Genomic DNA, 12,440 nt, shown 5'->3' on the forward strand with positions numbered 1-12,440 from the left:
CATGGCAGGGGAAAAGCTTACAGTTCTGTGTCTCTGCATGTTTCTTCTATTTCTAGAAGACTCCAGCAAGAGGGCTGAGACCCACCCTGGGTCATGCCTCACTGAAATAGTCCAATCAAAGGCCCCCAACTGAATTTGATCTAATCCAGAGGGCCCACACCCACAGGAAGGGGTTAACTCCAAGAACATGATCTTTTCTGGGGTTCACAAAAGCTTCAAACTGTCACAAGTAGTATTTTAAAAGATGGAGAAATGGAACATAGAGGGACAAAGGACATTGTGAAGAGGTTGAATAGCATGAGGAAAGCTGTGAGGCCTTGTATCATTTAGGGACTACAGTTGACTGCTGGTCACAGAGACCTGAAGTAACAGTAGCCTAAACTAGGAAGGGTTTACTTTTCTCTCAGATGACATGAAATCCAGAGAACGGTTGCCCAGGATTGCTTTAATGGCTCAATGATGTCATCAAGGAGCCAGGTTTCTCTTCTCTTTTTGTTCAACCATCCTTAAGTTCTGGCTTGCATCTTCAAAGTCACCTCTTGGCCACAAGATGGCTGCTGCCACCCCAACCATCATGTCATAGTTCCAGAAAGAAGAAAAACAAGATAGGGAAGGGCAAAGGAAGACTACCATGTGAGTAAGCCCTATTTAAAGATTTTTTTTTTCTTAAAACCCTATCTGATGACTTTTTAGATCTCATTGGCCACCCTATTTATAATGTAGGCTGGGAAATGCAGGTTGTTTTTTTTAATGTGGGTAGATTGCCTTCCTCAAAATATGAGGATTCTGTTAGAAAATAGAGGCGCACAGATATTGGGGAGGGAACTAGTAATACTTGCCACAGTCATGAAGATGTTCTTGGAGAAGAGTGAGCATGCTGCTTGTGGGAAGCAACGGTGGGAGTGCTGTGAGGAACAGCATCCTTCAATGCCATTACAAAGGAAAGGTTTTATCCTCTAGAGAAGAGAGGACAGCAGGGGAGTGATGGTGGCAGGAAGATCAACCTGGAAGTCCTGAGAAATTCTGCATCAGGAATCAACAGTTCTGGGTGGCTGTTTGGAGGTGGGGGCAGGGGCTGTCCAAGAGGACTTTGAGGTTTCCAGTCTAAGGAACAGGAGGCTGCAGCAGCTCCCCTGTCTTGTCGTGGCTTCATTCCACAGTTAGAGAAACAGTGCTCAGTACCTGTCGAATCCTGACTCCAGCAGCCTCACTCTGATACTTTTCAAAGGCAGAACCATTCTCCCGCAAGAGGCCAGGGGAGCAGCGAAGAAAGAGGGTCTTAGGTTGCTTTGCCTTTTGGATGGCTTCCTCCTGAGGGTTCACTGTAAGCCTCTTACCTAGGCAGCAGGGAGATGATGGGATTCCTAAAACTAGGGCGCTATACACTTTGGCTCATGGGCCAAATTCAGCAGCTGCCTGTTTTTGTAAATACCATTTTACTGGCGCCCAGCCACACCTATTCGTTTACCTGCTGCCTCGGCTGTGACGGAGCTGAGTAGTTGCTGCAGAAACCATAAGGCCGGCCAAGCCTAAAGCAGGGGTCTTAACCAGGGGTCCACGGAAAGATTTCAGGGGGTCTGTGAACTCGAACTGAAAGAAAATCAATTTATTATCTTTATTTTCTCTGACCTCTAACTGAAATCTAGCATTTCCTTCACGTATGAATATATGCAGTAAATACAGTAGTGTTCCTTTCACCTGCCTGGCAAAGTCCATGGAACAAAAAAGGTTAAGAACCCCTGGCCTAAAATATTTACTATAATATCTGACCTTTTACAACTTGCCAACCCCTGCTGGAAACTTTTGACTCTACCTGATTCTTCTCCCAGTTTAATTTCTGTGGAAGGATAATTAGTACCATAGATCCTTTTGCTCCTGGACCTGAGAGTTAGGATCTTAATTAAGAATTCTTATAGTGTTTCAGCTTTTTGGAACAAGTTTTTAAAAAATAAACCTATCAAACAAAAGGGAAAAGTAAAGTAAAATTTTGCTCTGGTGGCCGACTCACCCAAATGATTATCCAAATTATGTGGCCATAGAAATATATTAGAAATTAATTACAAACCCCTGACGAGGCTTTTTTCATGTTTCACATTTGACATATATTTGTTATTGCATTCTCAAGTGTGAATACCAAGTCCTCAAATTTAAATTTTCCTCCAGCAGAGCAAAATAATGAAAGCAAATCTCATAGTTTGTGGTTCACTTTAATTCAAGGCCATTTTTAAGATGATGATTTAAAGTGTCATTGTGCATTTCAGCACTGGGACAAATGTTTAGATGGATGGTGGCAACAACTCTTCTGTGTGAATAGTTCTTTCAGGAGAACCTTATCATTCAAGCAGTTGCTAAGGCAGCCCCTGTAATTACTACTGTAGCTTCACATTCACTAAATTGAGAGGGAAAAACAACAAACACAAAACCAACCAGGGATCAATCAGATGCCCCTGATTTTATGGACAGGCACCCCCAGCCCTCTGTACCCCAGCCTCTGCAGTCTGGAACCTCCGATTGTCGCTGTTCAGTACCCATCAGAAGCCCAGTGGAGGGAAAGGGTATTTCTAGAGGAATGGCCAGAGGCTTTCCAGTTCTTCTAGGCACTCTAGCATCTGTCCTTGGGTTAAGCTCAAACCTTCATGAGCTCCCTGTCGTGTCCTCACAGTGGAATTTCATTTGATCTGCAGCCTCCTGCTTGTATTAAGAAACAAGACCTGGGAGACTCGGTGTGTGTTTTGGGGAAGCTTACTTTTGGAAATGCGGGAGCCCATATCACATAGCTTCCTCCCATGAAGACCCATGGGGAGGTCTCAGGATCACAAATGGCTGAAATTCTGCGTGAGTTTTCTTTTGTCTCATGGCACTGAACTGTGACTGTGCCTCTGTAGGAAGTATCGGGCCAGCTTGGGGGCCCACCTCCAACGTATGTAAAGGGCTTTGGGGTTACTCATTTTGTTGATCAACCACAATGCTGGCTTGGATAAGTTTCCCTACACTTGTATTCTCATCGCGTCCTTTTTTTGTTCCTATTTGAGTTATTTTGGTCTCACTTTGCTTATAAGCCCTTATAAATTGCCTGACCTCATTTCGGGATTAAGGCTTTTCAGAAAACATGGGTTCTTAAACTTTAGCATGCATCAGAATTGCCAGGTGGGCTTGTTTATCACAGATTACTGCCCCTTCCCACCACCCCCATTCTGATTCAGTAGGTCTGCGGCTTTGTGTTTCTAACAGTTCCCAAGAGATAGTGATACTACTGGTCCAGGTACTTCATTTTAAGAACCACTGGCATAAGGAGACAAAATTAAAATGTCACTTATTTAGTATATTAGTGCAACCTGGCAGTCAAATAGTCAGAGGTTTTTTTTTTTTTTTTTTAAATGATTCTTATGCAGCTGGCACTGAACCAGGCACTATGGGGACCTTGTCCTGAGGGAATGTTCTGAGGGACTGTTCTGATTGGCTTTGTCCTGAGGGAATGTTCTGATTGGGCCTTGTCCTGAGGGAATGTTCTGATTGGCTGCAGAGATAAGAAATCAGAGAATAGACAGTGTCTAGCAACAGGAAGATCAGGGATGGAAAAATTCATTTTGAGTTTGGGCCTTTAGGAAGGAACTCAGGGAGAAAACAGGGCTTGAGCTGGTCTTTGAGTGAGGATGGGGTTTGAATGGTAGAATAAAGGGCGGCTGAGAAGGGCCTTCTAATTAGAATCTTGTCCTTCCACAAAAGGTCCTGTGGGTGTGAACCCATTTGTAAATAGGATCTTCGAAGATGTAATTATTAAGTGTGGCCCACCCAAATGAGAGTGGACCTTAATCCAGTATGATTGTGGTCCTTATAAGCAAAGGGAATTGGACAAGAAAGAAAAGGCTACAGTGGGGAATAGGAAGTTATGGAGGAAGCAGGAAGTCAGGGGAGAAGCAGGAAGTTGGGGAAGCAGGAAGTTGGGGAAGCAGGAAGTCGGGGGAACAGGAAGTCAGGGAAGCAAGAAGTGCAGGGGGAAGCAGGAAGTCAGGGAAGCAGGAAGTTGGAGGGAGCAGGAAGTTGGGGAAGCAGGAAGTTAGCAGTAACCTAGAAGAGAAGGGCTGGGGAAAGCCTACGAACCAAAGGATTGCTGGCCTGCCAGAACACTAGGGACCCCAAGTGGAAGCAAGACTTCCGGCCTCCCAAACTGAGCCATTAAATTCCTGTTGTTTAAGCTAAAACCAGTTTGTGGTAATTCTGATAGCAGTCTGGTAAACTAAGGCAATGGGCTGGAAAAAAGCTCCTATACACCCACATATGGCTGCATCATGCAGAAGACAGGACTTCTAACCCCACAGAGCAAGTGTACCCCCCATATCCATGGAGGAGGGTGGTCCCACACCCTGGCACTACCCTCAGGCCCACTCCCCACCTTATTTTCTATTTTATCAGATCCCTTGTTTCCTGCCAACTTCCTACACTTTCCAGTGCCAGCTGGTTCTTTGCCCCCAATGTCTCCTTCACCTGAAATACACGTTGCTCCTGGACAAGGCGCAGCTCAAATGCCAGCACTGACTTAATGCAAACACTCCCAGTTCTCCCTTCAGTGAGCTCTGAGGAGAGTATCATTCCTTCTCCCATTTACTTGTGTCCAAGTTGTATTCATCACCTGTCAATTCTAGTTTCCCTGCTGTTCCTTCTGAGAACGTCTGATTCAGAGTTTCTTCCCCAGACCAGCAGCATCAGCAACACCTGAGAGCTTGTTAGAACTGCAAGTACTTGGACCCCAGCCTGCCTACAGAAGTGAAACTCTGGGGCTGGAGCCCAGGAATCTGCTGTCTCATGAGCCCTCCAAGTGATTCTAATAAATGTTGCTCTGTGAGCAAAGCTAATTATTGGACGTGGCCATCAAAGCCCTCCCAGAGGACTTTGCTCCCTCCTTCCTGCATGAAATCCCTGATCTCTAATTACTAAGAGTCTATTTTAAGAGTTGAGATTTTGCATTTCTTATAAGATGAATGGTTTTAATATCCTCTGCTTGAAAACAAAATGAGGATGGTTTCTCCATAGACTTAACCTTTCATGGACTTTATGATGTAGTATGACTGCCCTGACTATTTTTTAAAATGGTTATTACTTAAGCATAGATAATGCTTCCCTTAGAGTGCTGTAACAGATTGGATAATAACAGTAATTTAATAGAAGTCAAGCTATCCCACAGTTAGGAGAAAAACCCTGCTGATTAATTTCAGTTTTCTAAAATTTATGTCCATTTAAAGTAAACTATGTCCATACCTAAAATCTCCTAATGCCTTGCTTAATCCATGCTGGAAACACTGTAGCATTCAAGGATTTGCAATATATTGCCTGTTCTCCAATGAAGCTGTAAATGCTAAGGCTATGCATATATAATACATAAGAACACTTTTTCTAAACAAACAAATTTGTGTGTAATACATATATATGTACATATATGTATACAAATATATATAATATAAAAATATGCAATATATAATATTGTATGTATGTATATATACCTGCACAAATTTTAAATAAAAAATAGTATCTAAGTGATGTTCTTTTTATTAATTTTCTCTTTTAACTTTATTGACATACAATTCACAAAATAAAGCCTCATCCACTTAAAGCAGAGGTTCTTTTTTTCCCCCTGAGATGGCTCCCTCATCTGTCTGCTCCCTATCTACTTGTTGTGCTCGCTATCTACTTGTTCTTTAGGAAGCACCAGGAACTGAACCTGGACCTGCAGTTGCCCAACCTCTTGAGCCACATCTGTTCCCCGCTCAATGCATCTGCTTGTTGTGCCTGCTCATTATATCAGCTTGTTACATTTGCTCATCTTCTTTAGGAGGCACTGAACTGCTTGAGCCACATCTGCTCCCTGCTCAATGCGTCTGCTCATTGTATCTGCTCATTATGCCAGCTTGTTGCATCTGCTCATTTCTTTAGGAGGCACTGGGAACAGAATCCGGCACCTCCCATGTGGGAGGCAGGTGTCCAACTGCTTGAGCCACATCTGCTCTCCCAAAGCAGGAGTTCTTAACTGGGCATCCACGGACCCCCCAAAGGGTCCATGGAAAGATTTCAAGGGTTCTGTGAGCTTAAATTGAAAAAAAAAATCAACTTATTATCTTTATTTTCTTGGATGTTTAACTGAAATCTAGGATTTTCTTCACTTATGAATGCATGTGATAAATAAATTACAGTAGTATTCATTTTACCTGACTGACGAAGGGGTCCATGGAACAAAAATGATTAAGAACCCCTGACTTAAAGTGTACAGTTTGATGAATTTGACTGTTACACTCATGAAATCACCATCACAATCAAGATCTAGAACATTTCCATCATCCTCCAAAATTTCCTTGTGTCCCTTTGCAGTCTATTTCTCTCTCCCCCCTGGTCTCTGGCAACCATGGATTTGCTTTTTGATATTAGGGATTAGTTAGCATTCTACATAAACAGAATCATACATTTTATACTCTTCTGCGACGGTTTGCTCGGTCGGTAGAGGTGGGGTCTGGCTGCGGACGAGGGGTCGGTCCAGCTTGGGACGAGGGGTCGGTCCCACTTGGGACGAGGGGTCGGTCCGGCAGCAGACGAGGGGTCGGTCTCACAGGGGTTGCGTGGTTCGGGTGACGGGGTCGCCCGGCGAAGCCGGCGACGAAGGGGTCGCCCGGAGAAGCAGGCGACGAACTGGGGACAAGGGAGGCCAGGCCCTTGTTGGGGGCTCTCAGGACTGGAGGGCGCACGGCAGAAGAACTACCGCGGAGACAAGGTAAACACGCAAGTCCAACTTTATTGAGGGAGAGGCAACAGTTTTATAGGGGCTGGGGAAGGCTGATTGGTCGAAGCCACGCCCTGTTCTGATTGGTTGCCAGAGAAAGGTCAGTGGGCGGTACTGGACGGGGGAGGGGTGGTGGTTAGGGATTGGCTGTTGCTGTTGCTGGGGGAAGGGGCAGGGTTTAGGGATTGGTGGCTGCTGTTGCTGGGGTGGAGGGCAGACTTGAGTTTCCCGCCCACGCCTGGCTGTTGCTGCTGTCGGGGGGAGGGAAAAGGGCAGACTGGAATTTTCCACCCTGCGCCTGCGCAGGGAGAAAGAAGAAGAAGGGTGTTGCCTCATAAGGCATTGTGTGGCGAAATCCGGGAGGAGGGGCGGCCATGGAAGCATGGCTGCCGAGAAGGGGAGACCCGAGGGCACTCTGCGCCCATGCCGAGCTCCCTTCAGGGGTGGCGGTGGGCCCGACCAACCACCCTATTATGGGGACAGCGGAATTAGGCCTACCACGGCCGCTCCCCCGCCAGGCCAGCAAACCACACTTCAGCCCGAGGGGTGACCGCACTCTTCTGTGCCTGGCTTCTTTCACTCAGCATAATAATTTAGATATTCATCCATGTGGTTGTAAATATGAGTAGTTGCTTTTTTTCATTGCATAATAGTATTCGATGGTATGGCTGTCCCACAGTTGGTTTATCCATTCACCTGTTGCGGACGTTTTATGTCTTTTATGGCTTTTGCAAATAATGCTGCAACAGGCATTCATGTACGAGTCATTGTGTCGACATATGCTTTATTTATCTTGGGTAAGTGCTCAGTGAAGAATAGCTGGATCATGTGCTACATGTAAAATTATTAACTTTGTTTTTTAAGTGCCAATTTTCCAAAATAGTTGTACAATTTCATATTCCCACCAGCAGTATGTAAGAGTTTCAGTTGTTTTACATCCTCACCAACATTTGTTACTGTCAAATTTTTATTTTTGGTCATTCTAATATTTGTATAGTGATATCCCATTGTGTATTTAATTTGCATTTCCCTGGGGACTAATATTGTTGAGCAGCTTTATAGATACTTATTGGCCATCCATATATTTTCTTTTATAAAGTGTCTGTTCAAATAATTTACCTTTTGTTGTTTTTCTTATTAAGTTGTAGAGTTCTTCATATATTCTGGATACAAAGCCTTTATCTGATATGCATATTGCAAATATTTTCTCCCAATCTATGGCTTGTCTTTTCATTTTATGAAAGATGTCTTTCAAAGAACAAAACTTTTTCATTTGATAAAGCTCATTTAATCATTTTTTTTTCTTCTTTAGGAAGTGTTTTTTCTAATTTTTAGAAATTGTTGTCTACCACTAAGTCACAAAAGTTTTCTCCTATGTTTTGGAGAGAAATTTTAGACTTTTAGATTTTGTATTTAGGGTATTAATTACTTTTGAGTTATTTTTTAAATAATGCTGGGTAAAGGTCGAATTTTTTTTTTGTTTATATGGATAGCCAGTAGTTTCACCACCATTTGTTGAACTGTTTTTCCCATTGAGTAGCCTCAGTACATTTACTAAGAGTGAATTGGCCATATAACCATATATATGTGGGTCTATTTCTATACTCTCTATTCTTCTCCATTGATCTATATATTTATCCTTATGTTAATACTGAACTTTGATGATGGTAGCAATCTAGTAAGTCTTGGAATCAGGAAGTATGTGTCCTCCAACTTTTTGTTCTTTTCCCAAATTATTTGGCTATTCAAGTTTGTTTACATTTCCATATAAATTTTATGACCAGCTGTTGATATCTACAAAAGCTTGCTGGAATTTTTATTGGGATTGTATTGAATCTAGAAATTCAGTTGGGGTAAAATTGACATCTTTAACATTACTGAGTCTTTTAACCCATGTCATTTATTTAACTTAGCGATTTTCCTAAGCCATGCCCTAGGCATTTTGTTTTAGAGGTCTTGGAAACTTTTGTTAATTTTTTTCCTAAATATTTTATGTCTTTGAAATCATGTAAATAGATTTGCTTTGTAAATTTTATTTTCTAGTGTTTGCTGTTGTACATAAGATATATTTTATTATTATTATTTTGATTTATTAACCTTATATCCTGTTACCTTGATAAGTTCTCTTCTTATGTTTAATATTTGTTTTGTAGTTTGCTGAGGAAGCAAATAGTAAGGTTATCTGAAAACAGAGATAGTTTTACCTCTCTCCTTCTGCTCTTTCTGTCTTTTATTCTTCTTAATGTAATGGCTAGGACCTTTAGGACAATGTTGAATAGAAGTGGTGAAAGCAGACCTTTTCCCTTTTTCTCCTGATCATAGAGAGAAAGTGTTTACTATTTCACCATTAAGTATGAGGTTGACTGGAGGTTTTTTCATAGATGACCTTTAGGAGCTTGAAGAAAATTTTAGTTTACTGAAAATTTTTATCATGAATTGATATTACATTTTGTCAAATGCTTTTCATACCTGTTGAAATGATATGACTTTTCTCCTCCATTCTCTTATTATGAATTACATTGATTGGTATCTTGAATGTTAAACTAATTCTCCATTTCATCATTAAACCCATCACCAACATACATTAAAACATACATTAGAACTCTCCACTGAATTCTTAATTGTTATTTTTCCTCATCTTTCATTTTTAAAATTTGTTTCTTTATCAAATCTATTATGTCATGTTTTAAAATTTCCAGATCCATTCCAAGATTTTTAAGCTTGGATTTTGCTTTCTGGAACATGGTGACCACCTTTGTTTTATAGTGTTTCTGATCACTTATAACCTTGTGGGTCTCTTTCTATTGTCTCTTTATTTGTACTAACTTTTCTTGGTGCTATCTTGTCTCTTTATGTGATTGGTTGTTTTTTATTATAAGTGAAATATGTTTTTTTTTTTTTTGAGAAAGCTTGTCACAGGAAAATACTATTTTTTTCAAGATACAAAAAATATGAGCATGTAAAAAATACAGTCTAGTCTACACAAGAGTAGTTCCAGCCATTTAAACTTACAAAGATGGGAAGCAGTTGCGGCTCAACTGATAGAGCATCTGCCTACAATATGGAGGGTTCAGGGTTCAATACCCAGCGCCTCCTGACTCGTGGTGACCTGGTCCATGCGCAGTGCTGCCGCATGCAAGGAGTGCCGTGCCACACAGGGGTGTCCCCCACCCAGGGGTGCCCCATGCGCAAGGAGTGTACCCGGTAAGGAGATCTGCCCCGTGCAATAAAAGCGCAGCCTGCCCAGGAGTGGCACTGCACACACAGAGAGCTGACGCAGCAAGATGACACAACAAAAAATGCACCAGTTTCCCAGTACTGCATGATAAAAATGTAAGTGTACAGAGAACACACAGCAAATGGACTCAGAGAGCAGACAATGGGGGGGGGGGGGGATGGGGAGAGAAATAAATAAAATAAATAAATAAATATTAAAGAAAGTTGTAAAGAACTTGGAGAAAACAATTCATAACATGTCTTAGAACGCAGGACAATTAATGAATATCAACTCATTATGCAAGGTATGCTAGGTATGGTCAGTTACTAATTGAGACTGTGCTCCATAATGGAAAGGACAATTTTGTGGTATTTTGATTTCTGCTGCTTAAGCTGTTTTAAAAAACAATCCAAATTAAAAACAAGCTCACATTGAGTAAAATATAACCTGTAAGCTTTGACCAGTACCATGAGAAGGAGCGGATAATTTCTAACTTTCAGTTCCAGCCCCTTCTTTATTTAATTCTATTTTGCTAATATATCAAAAATATAATGTGTAGTTTGGAGCAAAAAGAATTGACTTACTGGTTTTAAAACTTAAGTGATAAGAAACGTAAATTTTGAGTTGTAATGTAGAAACCACACTGGCACATACAGTTTACACTGGCACATACAGTTTGAAAACATTTTTAAAAGTACATTTAAAAAATGAAAAAACATGTTTAAAGTTTAACCAAAGTGAAGTTTCTTTCCCTTTAAAAGTTCAGACACCAGATTAATCTATTTGTTCTTTTGAAGTTTATGAAGACCTGCCATTTTTCATTTTCTCTTTAGTAAAAAATCCTTTCTAAAAAAAGATATGTTCAATGTCATATGGAAAAACAGCTCATAAAATTTTTTTTTAAAAATTAACTTAAAAAAAAATACAATGTAAAACACAGGGGAAAAGTCACTTATCTTGTGGGCTATTAATACATAGGAAATTTTTGGCCTAAAGTTCACATGGCAGACTTAGAAGTTAGGGTATCTTAAAGAGAAGGGTCCCGATGCTACTGAAATGGCTTTTTTTCCAACTTTCATGTTAGACACCAGGTGCCAAGATTATGCTTAGTGCTGACAATTTTACCCCTATGAGTTCTTGAGCAAATTGAGACATACATTGGTTTGGGAAGAGGTGAAGTAGAAAAACCTTAAAAAAAACTTTTCAGAACAAAAATGGCACAGCTATTTGGCAAGGACATTAATTACCTTAGTGATTAAATCCTAGAAATAGGCTACTGTTTTAGGGGGTAGAAAACAAATACCAAAAATTTAGCACTTGGCCAGTCTTCTTCCTTTGTTTTAGCTCCAACTTCCAATTTCTACAATGTCTCCATAAAGCTATCAATCTTACTACGATTTATTACCTAAAGTTATATACTGGGAGATGCCAAGAAAAAATCTTCTTAAGAAGCCTTGCTTTTAAGCCACTAAATGTATGCAATACTCAGGGATCAATTGAGAGCCTTTTGTACTTCTCTGGTCAATTAACTCACTTCACAATATAATAAACATTATAAAATAATTTTTATAATGTTTGTATATACATTTGAATGTAAAAAAACATTCACAAAATAAAAAACATTAACATAAGAGACAACATGTCTATGTACAATCCCAACTATCAGAGTAGCTAATATGAACCCAAGTTAGTGGTGTTTTCATCAAACTGATATGAAAAAGCCATATATTACAATCATATTAACAGTGTTTATTGAAAGTAGGCATGTGTTTTATGACAAAACTAACCTAATAACCAAAATACTCGCCTCCTCCCAGAGAGTTATATTGTGCTGATAGCTAATAAGATAGTATTATAGGGAAACGGATGTGTCTCAAGTGGCTGGGCTCCCGTCTACCATATAGGAGGTCCAGGGTTCGATGCCCAGGGCCTCCTGGTGAGGGCAAGCTGGCCCACGTGGTGAGGTGGCCCACGCAGAGTGCCAGCCTGCATGGGGATGCCACCCTGCATGGGCTGCTGCCTGGCGCAGGAATGCTGCCCTGCCAGGGGTGCTGGCCAATGTGGAGAGCTGGCGCAGCTAGATGGTGCAACAAGAGACACACAGGAGAGACAATAAGAAGACACAGCAGAACAGGGAGCTGAGGGGGTGCAAGAGAGTAATCGCCTCTCCCACTCCAGAAGGTCTCAGGATCAGTTCCTGGAGCTGCCTAATGAGAATACAAGCAGACACAGAAGAACACACAGTGAATGGTCACAGAGAGCAGACAACAGGCGTGGGGGGTGGTGGTGGTGGAGAGAAATAAATAAATAAATCTTAAAAAAAAAAGTAGTAGTATAAAAGGATTTCATTTTTGTATAGGCGGGTTCACAGTGAATACGTTAGGCCAGTGATCATGTGTTTAATATATACTGTATAATATAAGAACACCAGTAGTGGAATGTATATAAGACATCTAA

General features: G+C 41.1%; 1 protein-coding gene and 1 long non-coding RNA gene across 4 annotated transcripts in view; one reads left to right on the forward strand and one right to left on the reverse strand.

The window, feature by feature from the left end:
* Window positions 1-5,532, forward strand: part of LOC101429098 (uncharacterized) — a 46,260-nt gene extending 40,728 nt beyond the window's left edge. For 2 of the 3 annotated variants that reach the window (XM_071216664.1, XM_058301604.2), the window contains exon 8: window positions 4,694-5,498. In XM_071216664.1, the coding sequence (XP_071072765.1) occupies window positions 4,694-4,717 (24 nt within the window). In that variant the 3' untranslated portion in view covers window positions 4,718-5,498. Of the gene's footprint in view, window positions 1-4,693 lie in introns of all 3 variants that reach the window. The other variant, XM_058301605.2, reaches the window with a different exon arrangement.
* The window catches only part of LOC139439487 (uncharacterized), a 34,646-nt gene that overhangs the window by 2,078 nt on the left and 20,128 nt on the right, over window positions 1-12,440 (reverse strand). Inside the window, exon 3 of the long non-coding RNA XR_011649368.1 lies at window positions 1,469-1,590. This is a non-coding gene — a long non-coding RNA (uncharacterized lncRNA). The remainder of the gene's footprint in view (window positions 1-1,468; window positions 1,591-12,440) is intronic.

This window comes from Dasypus novemcinctus, chromosome 8 (assembly GCF_030445035.2).
Source record: "Dasypus novemcinctus isolate mDasNov1 chromosome 8, mDasNov1.1.hap2, whole genome shotgun sequence".
NCBI classification, from domain to species: Eukaryota; Metazoa; Chordata; class Mammalia; order Cingulata; family Dasypodidae; genus Dasypus; species Dasypus novemcinctus.